This window comes from Dipodomys spectabilis, unplaced genomic scaffold (assembly GCF_019054845.1).
Source record: "Dipodomys spectabilis isolate Male_0828 unplaced genomic scaffold, ASM1905484v1 ptg000204l, whole genome shotgun sequence".
Taxonomy (NCBI): Eukaryota; Metazoa; Chordata; class Mammalia; order Rodentia; family Heteromyidae; genus Dipodomys; species Dipodomys spectabilis.
The window spans coordinates 666,220-683,906 of NW_024870881.1; the positions used below are offsets into that span (position 1 = coordinate 666,220).

Below are 17,687 nucleotides of genomic sequence, written 5' to 3' on the forward strand. Positions count from 1 at the left end.
TCTTCAAAATGTCAAAATGTTGGGATTTTTGGAAAAGCATCTTTGGCATTGAAAGAATTATGACTCTTACCAGGAATGTATGACCATTTAATCCTAATCGAGCAATCCAATTTGTGCCATCCTAAGAGTAGACTGAAAATCTCACTCATACACACACAGTTTACTGAGAAGTTGGTAGGAAAAAGAAATAAAAAAATGTTTGAAAACTGACAAGCTGGTTAAGAAAAATGAGTATCAGTTCATTAGTTACATATTCTCTTCCCAAATCCCATCTTTCTGTTAATAAGAGCTTTAAGGTCAGAAGCATTGTCAAAATGCCTTTGAGACCATGTGACTAACACTGAAAAGGGAAAGTGGATTTCAGGCAAAGGCAAAGCAGATGTGTGTTAACTGGCACTTGTGAAAGACAGCAGGAGTCAGATGTTCTTCCTTCCCCGTAGGGTCTTCTGGATCAATATTTCCACAACAGCCATGGGGATTTGGGAACTGGCCAAATGGCCAGGTGACTCAACATTGAATCTCTTGTCCCTCTAGGCAGTTTCTGTCAGTGGTACAAGTATGTACCAGAACACAGAACAGACACCCTTTAATAATTAGGAAAAGATACATACATATTAAAACCTGATTTTGCCGGGCACTGGTGGCTCATGCCTATAATCTTAGTTACTCAGGAGGGGTGCAATTGAACGCTAACCCAAGCAGAAAAGTCTGTGAGACTCTTGTCTTCAATTAACCACCAAAATGCTTGAAGTGGAGATGTTGATCCTGGTAGAATACCAGACTTGATTGGAAAAAACTACAGGACAGCGTCCAGGCCCTGAGTTCAAGCCCCAGTAACAGAGCAAAATCTGTTTTGTTTTGTTTTGTTTTTAATTAAAGTGTTGACTAGCAAAGAAAGCTAAAGGAAGTTGACAAGAGAACAAAGCCTGATTTCCTCATTATAAAACCCAAAGTTTTGATTTGTGACCCTAAACTTTGTGAGATGGGTAGGTCCTGTCTTCTACAGTCCCTTGAGGTAAGAAGTAAACACTTATCTTTAGCACATATGCACTAAGACTAAGCAGGAGTATTTTTTCTTAAACAGAAATGGACCATGTAGGACACCAGTGGCTCACTCCAGTAATCCTAGGTGCTCAGGCAGCTGAGATCTAAGGATCGCAGTTCAAAGCCAGCCAACTCAGACAGGAATGCCTAGAGACTCTAACCCCCCAAAAGTCAGAAGTGGAGCTGTGTCTCAAGTGGTAGAGTACTAGCCTTAAGCCAAAAAGCTCAGGGACAACATCCAGACCCTGAGGTTAAGCCTCAGTACTGGTATGCACGCGCACGTGCATACACATACACACACACACACACACACACACACACACATACATACATACATGAAATTAATCTCAAAATCTTCTGGGATCACAGGTCTTTGTGGAACAAGATGAAGGAGTCACAAGACCTGCTCTGTTATCAACCGCTAGGCACTTAGAGTAAACTGATTGACTTCCTGATTAAAATTTCAGTGAACACAGTTTAACACACCTGAACAGGTATCCTAAAGGAATATGTCACAGAACTATAACCAGAACACTTCAATTTTCCTTCCTGGCAACCCACAGCTCTCACACGGAGCTGTAATCGTGCCATAAGGTGCCCTTTGCAATTCTGGAGATGGAAATGCTAGAGAGACAAGTAGGGGGAACCACAGTAAAGTAGGAGATCCTGAACCAAGCCATGGGGACAAGCAGGTGTAAGGACAGATGTAGGGCATCAACTCAAGAGACACAGACATCTGGCAATGAAACAAGTTTAAGGGAATGTGCTGGGTTGAACTGCTTTTGTTTGCAACTGCCAGAAAACATTCGTCATCTTGAAATCATTCCTTCTACTAGCCCGGGTACCAATTAAGTGTAGATGTGACTGGTGAAGGGCTATGCTCTTACAACTTTTGGGATGGATGGATGGATGGATAGATAGACAGACAAATAAGGAATTAACAGTGTACATTTTTTCCTCTGAGCCCTTTAAAACCAGTCATTCCAAATCAACATGTGACCTGCAAAAGAATATTTAGTAAAATTTCTCCCAACTGACATCTCCACACCACACAAATGTGGTGTGATTCACCAGAGCCATCCTCAGACACTGTCCACAATCTGAGGAGTGGTAATCTTCCCAGACTCTCCACCACACTAAGGCAATTAGAGTAATTAATAGCAGCCAGAATGCATTGATTTAAAAATAAATTACCACAATTGGGTATCTGCAGGTTTGCCAGGGGAATATTCTTGCTGCTTTCGTTTAGGCAGTACAAATCCTGAGTTTCTGTACTGGATTTAATTTCTTGGAGTGTCTTGATCCACATAATTTCACAGGAGCATGTGAATGGGTTGCCCACCAAGATCCTATAGGGAACAAAAGTGAAACCCAATCAGGCTCTTTTTGCAGGTTAACTACATTAGTGTTTAGGTAAGATTACATCCAACATACTGAATTCTTCCTAGCCAGCAACCTTTGCAAGTTATGTCCACTTTCAATATATCATAGTACTTATTCACTCAATTAACTAATAATTACTGAGCTTTTGTTATGTGCAAACCACAGTGAAGAAGAAGGAGGAAAAAGATGATGTCCTACAGAATCATGGGGAACACACAACATGAAATAAGTGTAATGTGGGATAGGCAAGAATATCTCAGGAAAATAACACATAAATCTTTTTTACCATTGTTCTTATACAGCTATTAGAACATGCTGCTACTGGTGGCTCACATTTGTAACCCTGAGATCAGAGGATCAAGGTTCAAAGCTAGCCTGGGCAGGAAAGTCCATGAGATTCTTAGCTCCAGTTAACCTCCAAAAAGTCAGAAGGGGAGCTGTGGCTCAAGGGGCAGAACAGTAGGCAATGAGTTCAAGCCCTAGTGCCAGGTACAAAAGACATCCACCAAAAAGCCAACAATACGTTTTCAGGAACTTATTGCTGACAAGGCTAGAGAGTTAAAATTTGTCATAATAAAAGTCCAAACTTCAATGGGGAGCAGAATCATTTTTATCTCAATTTAGAATCTAAGATTGAAGTACGAACTGCAGGAGATTGGCTTTTCCAGATTTCTGTATTACACAATCAGAGTCCATTTTGTCTTAGCATCCAAGTCCATTTTATTTTATTAGATAAAATATGCTAGAAAGTTGAGAGAAAAGATGGTAATAAACTGCAAACCTCCTTTGCACACATGCATGTATGTGCACATGTACACACACATGCAAGCACATGTATGAACACACAGACTCCAAACTCAGTATCTCTGAAGACCAGACAACTGAACTTCAGCCTGAGTGTGTCCACTGTGGGAGGATCTACAAGGAGAAAGCCATCAGCATCTTGATCTCAGCCATGCTGCCTGGACTCTTTGTGGCCTAGGATGGGTAAAAGAGGAAGTGGTCAAGAAGAAAACCACAGGGGGAAAAATCTTTAAATGCTTATTTATAATACTCAGTGGTCTATTTGAAATGAATTCCATTTATGGTAATGAGCCTTTAAATGAGGCCATTTAAAATTGTTACATAGACTGCTTGGCATTAACCACAATACTTTGCTGAGGATAAGAATGGGGCTTTACAACACCATTTGCTCCTGTGGTTTTCCGGTTGAGTTCTAAGAATCTCAGGGATCCCCGGAGTCTCTTCTGGGTGTTTATTTAGGGAAAATGTAGTCGTGGTAGACTGGCTTGATTTGCGTCTTCTTAATTACCTCCTACTATCCCACACATATCAAAATAGCATGTGTGGCTATAAGATATAGAATATAACATAGAAGAGACCCACAAGAAGTATGGGTAGTCCAAGTAACCCAAGATGTTTCTGAATCTATGGAAAACTAAAGTCTTTATTAAAAAGAAGGGCATAATTAAATCAGCAGAAGGATGCTTAACTTATGAATATAGCAGAGTTCGTAGGAGCACAGGATACTGCACACAGCTGGAGATCCCTCCTGCTCACTGTGGGAATGCCTTCCCCAGCGGTCAGTACAACACTTACACATCTGTTTAGGTTTCTATAGCTACTACTGGAGGAGAATTGAATCCTTGACCTAGAAACTTTTCTCTTTACTTTCCCAAGGCCTAGTCATTCTGATAAGTAAGAGGCACACAATTAACTCTTGTCTGAACTGACCAACTATGTTTGCAGGGACATGAATTTGAAGTTTAAAAAATCCTAATTTTTAATCCATTCAGGATATGTGACACTGAGTCCCTCTAGTTGGTCATGTTTATCCCTACGTCAGAAATGGAGAAGGCACAAAAAGACAAAGGTCACATGTTCTCATTCGCAGGTAAGAACTAAGTACAATGTCCTCATCACACAGGATGTAGAGGCTGGAGAGGGTGATGGGCAGAGGTGTAAAGACAAGTTGGTGATTAGATACAAAACTAAAGTTAGACAAAAGGAGTGAGTCATAGCGTTCCATAGCATAGTAGGGTGATGGTGGGTAACGGTAATTTATATTTTAAAATAGCTGAAGGAAAGGATTTAATTAACAACCCAGAAAATGATAAATGTTTAAGATATAGCAATCTCCTTGAGTTGACATTCACATTATGTGCATGAATCAAAATATTATACTGTACCTATAGATCATGTGCTGTTAAGTATCGATTAAAAGCTGAGCACTGGTAGCTTATACCTGTAATCCTAGCTGCTTAGGAGGCTGAAGTCTGAGGGTCACAGTTCCAAGACAGCCCAGGCAGAAAAGGCTGTAAAGCTCTTTTCTCCAATTAACTACCAAAAAGCCAGAATTGGAGGCATGGCTCAAGTGATAGAATGCTAGCCTTGAGCAAAACAGTTCAGGCATAGAGCCCAGGTCCAGTACACACACACACACACACACACACACACACACACACACACACACACACACACACACGTCAATTAAAAATAATTTTTAATGCTATGATAAACATAGTTGTGCTGGTAGCTTTAGTATGGCCTTGTTTGTGATTGTTTAGGTAAATAGTAACCAACCCAGATACCCCTCAGTAGATGAATAGATGAAGAAAATGTGATATATATATATATATATATGTATATATATGAATTCTATGCCTCCATCAGGAAGAATGACACCACCTCATTTATTAGGAAATGGAATGACTTAGAAAAAAATTATATTAAGAAAAGTAAGCCAGACCCAAAGAAACATAGGTCCCATGGTTTCCCTTATTTGCAATGACTAGTATATGTCTAGGATAACCTTACCAGACAAGTAGAAAAGGTCAAAAGCTATGCACATATGATCATACAAGATGGTGCTAAGCAAAATGAACCCCCAAGATAGAGGCACAAGAGGTTTTATCTTTCTTGCTGTTGTTTTTAATGTACTTATAATGTACTATGTGATTTCTGCTAATGACATCTTCCAGTCTACGCAATTTCTCTGTGCGTAGCTTCAGATTTCCCTAAGATATTCCAGGCAACAGACCATTTAAGCAAAAGTCTCTTCCTAACCTACAAAGGCCATGCCCTTCCAGGCCCACGTGGTGCCTCACAATGGCTCTGTCTTAGGGTGCTTTTGAGCTCCTGACCATGGGAATGATAGCAGTTCATATTTGCTTCATGGAGATAAGACCAAGAACTGAGCACACTTGGAAACACTGGCTGTTAGTCATCAACACATTTCAATGTTTTCCTACCATTTTACAGCAGAGGAAATTAGGACATAAGGATAAATATTGATGTAATGGCAGACCTTGAAGAACAGCTCACAAAGATGGGTGGGTAAATAGAGAGGACAACCTCTCCACTGTTCACTGCACCCTAGCTGGCTCTGTGTGGGCAAAAGCTGGGAAAGTTTATCCAACATAATTTCCTCTTTCATGCATTTACTTTAGGGACAGGGTATTAGGATGAGCCAAACCTAATAGGAGGTCTAAAGCCACTTTAATGCTAACCTCCTGCTTTTTCTCCTTTCCCCTCCATTAGCAGACAAATTATTGCCAGGTTCCAATAGCTCACTCCTATCATCCTAGATAGGATCTCAGGAGGCTGAGATCTGAGGTTTACAGTTTGAAGCCAACCCAGACAGGAAAGCCCATGAGAAACTATTCTCCAATTAACTACCAAAGAAGCTGTAAGTAGAGTTGTAGCTCAAGTAGTAGAGCAATAGCCTTTAGCAAAAAAAAAAAAATCTTAGGGACAGCTCCCAGGTCCTGAGTTCAAGACTGAGGACTGAAAAAAAAATATTACTGTAAGGGAAACATCCACACTCATCATCAATAATGATTGCATCATCAATGAATTACTCTTGAGATTTTTGTTTTCAATGATTAAATCATGCTAGAATATAAGAATAAGAGACCAAATTTGATTAAGATGCATTGTACTCACAAACTGATGGGCTAAATTGAAATGCTTTTTACAACTAAAGATAATAAAATATAAGAAGCCAAGCTTGAAATGTCATTTTAAAAGTTTTTGTAAACATAAATTTGCAACAGCACTTATTTTTTTTAAACTCACTTATCTTTTTCTTCAAAACACACTTTTCCAAATATCACACAAAATCAGTACTTACAGTTCAGACAAGTCAAGGTGACGGAAATGTTTTCTAGACAAACTCGTCAGTTTATTTCGGGTGAAATTGCTGAAAGAAATCAAATACATTGAGTGTGAATTTAAAATGCTATAATTTAGGAATGATGTATTCAAACAGAGATGTTATTTTTAAGATATGATTTATTTAGATAATAGTACATGATTTACCTACAGCCAATCATCTTTTTCTTTCACCTGGACTAATAGCTTTATTTTTTTCCTTGCCTCTCCTACAAGTCCCTGCTTATTGAGCCAAGAGAGAATATTTTTGACATCGTCTATGTTTAAATCCCTTTGTTTTACTCAAATGCTTCTGTTTCATATGTTGATTGAGAGTCAAGTTACATGCCTCCTAAAGATCCTGATTTTTTTCTGAATAATTAATAGAAAAACAAGTAAAATAAAATTGACAAGTATAAACTCAGGAAAAGAGGATGCTTTAAATCTAGACAGCATCATAAATGTTTTTAGATTACATGGCATACATCACTCTGGTGGTAATTAATATGTCTTTATAGGAAAGAACGCAGCCTCTAATTGATTAATTCTGCTGCTGATGTTTATAAGTGGCCTAGATAAATGAGTAATTCCTTGACAAGAATAAGAAAAAAGCCAGGCACCGGTGGCTTACACCTATAATCCTAGCTAATCAGGAGGCTGAGATCTGAAGATTACAGTTCAAAGCCAGCCCAGGCAGGAAAGTCGGTGAGACTCTTATCTCCAATAAACCACCAGAAAACTAGAAGTGGCGCTGTGGCTCAAGTGGTAGAGTGCTCACCTTGAGCTGAAGAGCTCAGGGACAGGGCCCAGACCCAGAGTTCAAGCCCCACAACTGACAAAATAAAAAAGAAGAGGGGAAAAAAAGTCAGGTAAGGAGTAAGTCAGATTTGATCTTAAACGAGTCTTGCAACATGCAAGACTAACCTGTGAAAAGATAGAAGCTTTGTGATTAAAAGGTAATAATGAACTTCTGGCATGATCTAAATATGCAGGTTTATTGACTAAATGGAAGTTTCCAATGATCATAGCCACAAGATTTTAGGATAGGAAATTCCTAACCATTACCCTGGCAAGTGATCCACTTGGTGAATTTGTTTATGGTTTGGATTTATTTAAAGCTATTCCAATACTTAAGCCTCTAGCCATGAATGTAAGTGACATGAATGTAAAGCAAACAGCAGCTTTCACAAAAACAGCCAGGCCCTCAATGTACCAGATGAAACCTATGAACTTCATCAAGTCTCCTTCCTGCTCAGAAAAGTGTCAGACTGGAAGCTGGACCGAACATGATGGTGAGCGTAATCCTGGCCCCTGTACCTCAGTCAAGTCTGTTGTGTCAGCCCAATGACATCATCAGCAGAAGTCTGATGGATCATCATCAGAGTGACATTAAAGGCATGAGCTAGAGCTAGTCAGTTGATTAAAAAAAAAAAAAAAACTAACAAACAATTCAGAATTCAAGAATATGTGTGTCGATCCAGTGGAATTTCCTCACTGAGATTTCCAGTCATCAGAAGCCAATGAGGACACCAGGACCCCTCCTGCCTCCAGTGCTGGCATCTTGCCTCACAGGGAATGTAAAGTGCTCCCCCACATGCAGACGCAATCCACGGGGACGTTGTAAAATGTACCCACATAAATCTTTCCTTTTGGAATGTGAATGAAGAATGGTTTCACTGGAGAATAATACACTGAAAAGTCAATCTGCCCGTCTTTCCCAGAGTCTTTAAAGGCTCAAGTGTTTTCTCTCTAATCAGAAACCTCTATCTTTGTGAGAAAACTAAGCGGGGAGGGAACTTTATTCTTCCAGAGAGAGACAGACACAGGGAAAGAAACAGAGATACAGAGTGACAGAGACAGAAACAGAAAGACACACCCACAGAGAGCAAAGATGGAGAAAGACACACAGACAGAGAGCAAAGATGGAGAAAGAATGCCCAGGTTCCCTGTGAGCTCAGAGCCACCCATCCCAGCAGCTGCCTCTGTGCAGCTGCCAACAGCATAGCACAGAACGAGGTCATGGGCCAAAGAACAAAATGAATTTTATGAACCATACTTAGTTTTGGGGCCAAAAGCCAAAAGGGAGGAAGAGGGAAGGAGACAAACAAACTCAACAATCCTCTTACTGTTTGATTACAGAACTTCGCTAAGGAGCTAATTAGCACCATTGGAAAGCCCCTGGAAAACACACATACTGGCCTTTCTCTCAGTTTGGGGTTTTTAAAGGCTAGGCAGGAAGTAAAGGCATTAAAAAATATATTCAGAGACCAGTTACCAGGGCTGTGAAGAGGCACCATGTGATGCTAAAGTGGACAGGGTAGGGCCAGTGGAAAGTACAAGCATGAGAATCCAATCTGAGCTTCTTTGAAGCACAGGGTGAAATACATTGTTGATGTACACATATTTGTATTGTTGGGAAATTCAAAGATATAATCTATGAATCCCAGAAGCGGAGAAAACCAGGTTGTTTGTTTAGTTTATTTTTTTATTTGTTGCCAGTCCTGGTGCTTGAACTCTGGGTCTAGAATCTGTCCCTGAGTTTTTTTGTGCTCAAAGCTAGTGCTCTATCATTTGAGCCATAGGTCTACTTTCATCTTTTTGTGGTTAATTGGAGTTAAAAATCTCATAGACTTTCCTGCCCAGGCTGGCTTCAAACCTTGATCCTCAGATGTGAGCCTTTGATGAAGATTATAAGTGTAAGCTACCAGCACACAGCAAGAGAACCAGCTTTTAACATACATTTATTTTTTGTCTGTAATAGGGCTTGAACCCAGGGCCTAGACACTGTCCTTGAGCTCTTTTTGCTCAAGGCTATTATTCTACCACTTTGAGCCACAGTACCATTTCTGGGGGGTTTTGCTAGTTAATTGGAGATAAGAGTCTCATGGGCTGTCCTGCTTAAGCTGGCTTCACACCTAGATCCTCAGATCTCTGCCTCCTGAGTAGCTAGGAGGAGAGGTGTGAGCCAAAAGCACGCAGCTTAAGAAAAATGTCTATAGCACTAATGCAACCCATTGCATTAAGAGTACAAGTACTCTTACATTGTAAGAGTACAATTTATATAGACAATTATGGAAGATCCAATCTCCAGGATTCATAATCATAAGTAGAGGCAGTTTAAAAAAAAACTGAAATATGGCATCAATGGCTCATGCCTGTAAATCTTAGCTACTCAGGAGGCTGAGATCTGAGGATCCCTTTTCAAAGCCAGCCCAAGAAAGAGGAATCAATTAGGCAGCAAAAAGGTGGAAGTGGAAGTATGGCTTATGTGGTGGAGTACTAGTCTTGAACAAAAAACCTAAGCAAGAATGAAAAGCCTGGAATTCAATTCCAGTACTGGCATGAAGAAAAGAAGGAAGAGAGGGAGAGAGGGAAGGATCAAGGGAGGGAGGGAGGGAGAGAGAGAAAGTGGGAAGGAACGGAGGAAGAAAGGGAGGGAGGGAGAAGACAAGAAGGAAGGGAGGAAGGGAGGAAGGGAGGAAGGAAGGAAGGAAGGAAGGAAGGGAGGGAGGGAGGGAGGGAGGGAGGAAGGGAGGGAGGAAGGAAGGGAGGGAGGGAGGAAGGGAGGGAGGGAGGAAGGGAGGGAGGGAGGAAGGGAGGGAGGGAGGGAGGAAGGGAGACAGGGCAGCTGCCTTAAATGACACTCTCCTCCCTCCTTGCTACTTTCAAAAGCACACTACTGGATTTAATTCCACATTTTTGCAAGTAAGAGCCTCTTTTATCGTGGGGATGTAGGAAGATTACTAACCGCTGATCACTTCTTCATGATTCCCTGAATACCTACTTGAATCCTTCTTCCTTCTTAACTAGCTACAATTATCAATCACTTTTACAGCTTCAACAATGATTGGCTTCCTATCAGCTTTTTCATAAGGAAGCCATCAGAATACCTGCTTCTCTTCAGTTTCCTATTTCAAATGACTTTGTTTTGAGAGACAAGGGTGGCTTTATGTAACTGCTGTACTTCACTAAAATATCCTCAAATTATTCTATCATATGTCAGTGCAAATAATATAGCAAGTCTTAATAAAATCATAATTAACCATGCAGCTTATGTTTCTTTGGATCTGGGTTACTTTGTTTAATACTATTTTTTTCAAGTCTATTTCCTTATGGAGCAACATCATTCTTTCTGATGGAAGCATAGAATTCCATTGTGTATATATATACCACACTTTCTTGATCCATTCATCCACTGAGGGACAACTGGGTTGATTCCATATCTTAGCTATTGTCTTCATGTTTTCCCTCATTTGTAATAAATAGAATATCTCTATAAATCTACAAGTTAATATAATGGATAGCAAGAGACAAATAATTACACTCAGACATGATTAATTAAATAGCATTCTAAGCATCACACCGTGAGAACAAAGGAGGATATACTTGGGAGAAGATCACAATGGCTCAAGAGCTATGTGCATATGACAATATAAAATGATGCTTATCAAAATGAACTCCAAGAAATGGAAACAAGAAGATTTTTTAATGTACTGTTTGCAGTTCTTTCTCTTTTTCCCTTGGTTTATCCCCTGTTGTCACTGTTTTTTTTTTTTAATTTCTATACACTTTGTCTTATATGTAAGTTTATCTGATTTGGGAAAAGGAAGAGAAATCACAGAAATAGTGGGACCAAGAGTGAACCAATTCAACAGTCACTAGACACTATGTTAGAAATGAACTTTACAACTTGGGGGAGAGGAGGTCCAGTGTGTGGGGGGAAGGAAGTAGGAGAAAATGAGGGTGAGGGTAACACTGTTCAAAAAGAAATGTACTCATTACCTTACTTATGTAACTGTAACCCCTCTGTACCTTTACAATAAAATTTAAATTAAAAAATAAAATATCTTTCATCCATTGAGATTATAAAAAATAAATAAAATTATAATTAATCATAGCACACTGTTCAAATCACAACACTAGAAGCAGCAATGTGGTAATACAGCCAGTAAAATATGGTTGTTGAGTAATTCAGGTCTAAGGTCATCTGTAATGAAAATACCAGTTCTTAAGTGTGGAGGTCATCAATTACAGTTCAGTAATTGCATTAAAGCATTTTGCTTTTATTCCTTCTATCCAACTTCTGCCTTGCTTATGCTATCAAGGCCTATGCAGACATCAGATTTGTACAGGCAAACGAACTCCACATAAGGTGCCAAGAGTGGCTCAGTGGTAGAGCGCTTGCCTTGCAGGCTCGAGGCCCTGGGTTTGATTCCTCAGCACCACATAAGCAAAAAGAAAAAAGCCGGAAGTGGCGCTGTGGCTCAAGTGGTAGAGAGCTAGCCTTGAGCTGAAGAGCTGAGGGACAGCGCCCAGGCCCAGAGTTCAGGCCCCACAACCGGACCCAAAAAAATAATAATAATAAAAAAGAAGGTGCCAAGAAACACTTAAATGAAATGTGTTAATAAAGTTCCCATGTTTTATCATGTTTTGTACAATGGTTTATATCTTAACTGTACAGACTTTATTTTAAGAGTGGCTTCATCATTCATGTCACCCATAAAATATGAAATCATGCTACCATCTTTATAAATTTAAAGTTTTTCCATAATGTTAACCCAACTCCCTGGACTATCTACACATTCTGCTTTAGTGAATGATTTCTTTAATAACTGGCATGGAAATCAGGCTAGGGTCTGTTCTCCCCAAGAAAAGAAGGAAGAAAACTGTGATAAGAAATGTTGATTCTGGGGCTGGGAAGGTGGCTCAGTGGTAGAGCACTTGCCTTGCATGCATGAGGCCCTGGGTTCGATTCCTCAGCACCACATAAGCAAAAAGAATAAAAGCCAGAAGTGGTGTTGTGGCTCAAGTGGTAGAGCGCTAACCTTGAGCTGAAGAGCTGAGGGACAGCGCCCAGGCCCAGAGTTCAGGCCCCATGACTGGACCCCCCCCGCAAAAAAAAAAAAAGAAATGTTGATTCTGTAAGTATATGGATGGCACAAATTTGATTTTCATTCTTGTTATAAGAACATGGAAGAAGGCTCTTCTATGTAAGTCCTACAGTTTCCTCAGGACAGTGATATGGAAATTTTAAAAAAAGATTATCCTTACTAATCATTAAAAAAAAAGTGGCTCACACCTGTAATTCTGGCTACTCAAAAGGCAGAGATCTAAAGACTGTGGTTCAAAGCCAGCTCTGGAAGGAAAGTCTGAGACTCTTCTCTTCTACCAGAAAACCAGAAGTGACACTGCAGCTCAAAGTGGTAGAATACTAGTCTTAACCAAATGAGCTCAGAGATAGCACCCAGGCATTGACTTCAAGCCCCATGTCCAACCAAAGAAAAGAAAAGAAAAGCCAAGTGATGTAACATAGGTTAAAGCCCTAAAGGTAAAGTGTAAAAGTATAGACTATAAGACATGGAAGGTTATTGCAAAAAATAATTTAATCACCAAAAGCAGAGCCAATGAATAAATACAGGTAATAATCCTCTGGCAAAAGTTTGCATTGAAAACTCTGGGCACAGAGGACACCATTCTCAGCTTAGGCACAAATATTATTCGTTCTTAATGACAAAATTTCTCAGGAAGCTCACAGCCGATTGGCTTAAATGCTATCATCTAGAGGATTTAGCAGCAATCTACAATTACCACCATCTCCAATTTTCATATTTCTATTAGAGAAATCGTCAATATGACTTTGGGGAGAAACATTTCCTACTGTTAATAATAGAACCTTGAGCAACTCCCTTTTTTTTCTCTCCATTTTTATTATCCCATGACAGAGAATGTTGAGAAAATGAAGGTCCTTTTTGTAGGAGGAAAAAGCATCAGTAAGTTTCAGTTCTCTAAGAAGGCCAAGACCAAGTCATCTTCTTTCAACTCCACTAGTTTGACATCTTCCAGAAAGTATATCTCAATTCCAAGGAAAAGAATCAAGGACTCTGTACAAGGACAGAGTTTTCACATCAGACTCCTTGCTGTGGCCTATTGCTCGGTCCAAGATGGAAATGGCCCAGAAATTCATGAAAGGGAATAAACAGGCTGTTCTAAATGCCCCTGTGAAGCCATTCAGAAATCAAACAAAATCAAAGCTAATGTTTCTCAGCTATTATCACAGCTATCCTAACTTTCAAAGAGGAAGCTTAGAGTGGGAAAAGAAGGAAAATAAACAGGAGAGGGAAATATTACATCAATTGGGTCCTGGGAAGCAAAACAATAAATCTCTACTTACATGTGCTGCAGGTTGCTGTTTTTCAGAAATGCTTTAGAAGCCACAAATTTTAATCCAGAGTCCACAATTGTCCTTTAAAAAAACACAAAATTGCATGAACATGAGAACTAACCAGTGAGTGCTGGCCTGCCCCAGTAAAGCCCAGGAAATATTCTCAGATAATATACATCAACCCTGAATACTCACAGATTTTTCAATCCCACATAAGCTTCAACATCATCTTCATTGATAATTTCTAACCTCTTCTGATTGGCAATGAAACTGTAACAAAGCAGAAAGGGAAATATCAGTAGAAAATAACATGAAATAATAGGTAACTTCCATCCAACCTCAGTAAGGTACCCAAGGAAATCCTTCCCAACTACCCTTAGCTCTGACATTTTATTTAATCATATATATAGCAATTAGCAAAATGGAGATTGATTGAAAAGAAACCATGGCTGACCAGGTTTTTGTAGTCAATAACCAGTTCACTGGGTTTCTTTTCTGTTTTTAATCTCATTTTAACCACTATTTTTACCTACTAAGTTTCATTTTCCTTTTTCCTTTCACCAGAGGACAAGGGAAAGTACATGGAAATGTATCTACTACTTTTCAAGCATGTTCTATTTTATGAAAATAGCAACAAGAATCCCAGTGTTGTCACAACAAGGGGAAGGTCCTATCTTTCCTCATATTCAAGGTGAAGTCGCTCCCTCCTTTGATCTCACAAAAGTTTGAAATTTACTGCCCTCCACCCTCAAACTACCTCTCTCTTTTCCTAACCCAGCATCATTTCTTTTGGCCTTTGTCAATAACTAGTCCATTATTTCCACTGAGCATTTCACAAATCCCACCTCACCCTAATACACTTTCTGTAGGAACCCACCTCTCCTTTCTATCCCTAAACCCTTAGAAGTAGACTCATAATCTTAGCTAGACACAGAACTTTATCCCTTGGGTTATGATGATTAGCTAAGTGATGTATGTGTGACCTCAGTTAGACCAGTGAAAATTTTCCTGAAGATTAAGCAATCGAATGTTGGGAAAAACATACTTTATCTTGGTCTGTGGGATCATAGGTGAAGAATTACACAGACCTGGGATTCTCTTTTACTTTTTTGGGGCGGGGGCCAGTTGTGGGGCCTGAACTATGGGCCTGGGCGCTGTCCCTCAGCTCTTCAGCTCAAGGCTAGCGCTCTACCACTTGAGCCACAGTGCCACTTCTGGCTTTTTTCTTTTTGCTTATGTGGTGCTGAGGAATCGAACCCAGGGCCTCATGCATGCAAGGCAAGCACTCTACCACTGAGCCACCTTCCCAGCCCCAGACCTGGGATTCTCAAGAAGAAATTTTCTATCATAGAGAAGAGATTGTCCTAAAATAACATCAGCATATAAAAGGAAAATGAGCTAAATTGATATAAAGAGAAATGGGATCCTGAAGATACCACTTGAGCCTTTGAATCTAGCCAAATGTCACTAATGTAAGGTTGCTCTGGATTTTTTAGTCAAGTCACTAGTAGTACATATATATATATATATATATATATATATATATATATATATCAACCATGCCACACAATATTCAACGTATATACAATATGTAAAGTATAAAAAGACAATGGCGATGAAGTTTGCCTTAGAAGAGAAGAGCAGTTCTGGGATACAGAAACTTACATTGCTAAATGATTTATTTATTTAACAAAGAGTTAAAATGGTGACAAATATATTAAACAAAGAGATAATGAGAGAATATAACATCTGCTCTTCTCTGTAGGAGAAATGAAACAATGACAAGATTAATGGCAGTAATTTGGAAAATCTCTAAAATAACTAAATAAATAAGAGTAGGTAAATTTGCTGAGGGTACAAATCACACCAAAGAGAAATAATTTTAAAAGGAGCCACACCAGCCTTCATATGTTGCATAAGAAGAAGGAAAAGAAGGAGAAGGAAGCAGGAAGAAGAGGAGAAGCAGGAAGAGAAGGAAGAGGAGAAAGAGGAGGAGGAAAGAAAGGAGAGTCCAAGATGACAGGATTCCTTCTCAGTAATGCTGGTCCATGCTGATGAAAGAGCATGAAGAATGACTGTAAGGTTGATAACCAGCAATTCCCCTTTCTCTTCCCACATGACACAGAAGGGAATAGAAAATTCTAAGACTTGAACTGAAGGCTCAGTTTTTCAACATCAAGTTTTTATGAAATATTTCAAAACCATCATAGTTTAGCAACATTTCCCAAGAGTCACTGTGTCGACATTTTCAGTGGAAATGCAGTGTCCCCCTCTTCCAAATTAATCTGTCAAGATGAACTGCATTTCAGAGAGTTCTCAATAATTTCAACCCTTTCTATATGTCATTGGCAGCAGAATGATAGAAAATACGGGGGGGAGGGTTCCTTTGGAGTCACAGGCAGGACTTCCAGATAGGCCTGTCCTTTTCCCATAGCCAAGTTAGTATGGTGCCTGTGATTGCTCTGAAATCACCTGAGAGTTTCGCATCTCTCTTCACATGGACCATCGCTGTGTTCTCCAAGTTCATGGCAAGTATACCTGACATTCCATAGGAATCTAATCAACATTCACAGTGCAAACCATTTATTTTTAACTTTCCTTCCAGTTTCTTATGTCCTTTATTTTATTTTTTACTCCTTTTTAACCAGATAATTTAATTTCTAAATTCCCCTGCTATTCACAAACATACAACAAGTTAATGAATAGACTGAAACCAAAAGAAGAAAGCAAGAGTGGAGATATCAGTGAGGCTGGGAATTGGGTTTATAAAACACATACATTGTTAGAAAAGGGACAGTTTCTTGATTCTAAGCTTTCTGGTCACCAATACTCAAGACAAGAAGAAGATAAATTTGGTCAGTGATAAATTCATAATCTGCGTGAGATGAAAGTAAGCCAGGAGTTAAGCATGGCAAAGCACAGCTGTTCTCAGATCTAAGGCCAAACAAAAGATTTTGCTGAAATAAACCATATGAAATAATAAAAATCATCATAGAGAATATTTCACTCAGTGTGGAAGAAGAAATATCTGGATATTTGTTTTTTCCTGGTCAAATGAAAAAGACCAAGAGAAGACCAGATTTGAAGATCTACAGCTGCTTCTCCACTGATTCCAAGGAAGGTCTCTGGCAAGTTTCTATGTGAGCTATAAATTGCTCATGACATCTACCCCTTAAGGAACTTCTTAGCTACCAGTATGTGAGGGATGGTGAGTTAGAAAGAAAGCCAGTGAATTTAATACTGACAATCCACAGAGGAAAATCTTAATGGCTACAACCCTAGGAAAAGCTACTCATACATATCATAGAGAATTGGTAATGTAAGATAAAACCATATTTAACATCTAACAATACAATGTATTTCTAAGGCTGTGAAGAGTTTTGTAGACTATTAGATAGGGTGTAACTTGCTATGGCTGAAGACTATATTGTACCTTGGAAAATTCTAAATCTGTACCTTTCATGGCCCAGATATTCAGCTTCTTGGGTGAGTTCTCACACATAGACAACACAAGGGTACAGATGCAAGAATAGTCACTGTAAAACATTCAATAGAAAATAGCAAGCAAAAACAATTGCAATCAATGGCAACCAAAAGCAACCCAAGCACATCACCAAGAAAGGGAAACATTGCCGGGTGCTTTGGGCTCATGCTGCAATCTTTGCTACTCAGGAGGCTGAGATCTGGAGGGTGCCAGTTCAAGGCCAAAGTGGGCAGAAAAACTCACTAGAGTCTATCTCTAATTAAACAGCAAAAAGGAGGGCCAGAGGCATGGTAAATGGTGGAGTAACAGCCTACCAAGTACAAGATTGTGAGTTCAGACCCCAGTACCACCAAATAAATATGTTAAATATATAAATTGAGTCAAATCTGTTTATTTGAAAAGAAACACATGTCCTTACTAAATCCAGGGAAGAAAAAGAAAAATTTTGCACTGATATATATG

The 17,687-nt window shown here is 39.4% G+C and overlaps 1 protein-coding gene across 4 annotated transcripts in view; it reads right to left on the reverse strand.

The window, feature by feature from the left end:
• Positions 1-17,687, reverse strand: part of Ntrk2 (neurotrophic receptor tyrosine kinase 2) — a 371,115-nt gene that overhangs the window by 326,064 nt on the left and 27,364 nt on the right. For all 4 annotated transcript variants that reach the window (XM_042696232.1, XM_042696230.1, XM_042696231.1 and 1 more), the window contains exons 2-5: positions 13,937-14,011; positions 13,751-13,822; positions 6,560-6,628; positions 2,239-2,393 (exon numbers count right to left, since the gene is read on the reverse strand). In XM_042696232.1, coding sequence (XP_042552166.1) covers positions 2,239-2,393; positions 6,560-6,628; positions 13,751-13,822; positions 13,937-14,011 — 371 coding nt within the window. The remainder of the gene's footprint in view (positions 1-2,238; positions 2,394-6,559; positions 6,629-13,750; positions 13,823-13,936; positions 14,012-17,687) is intronic.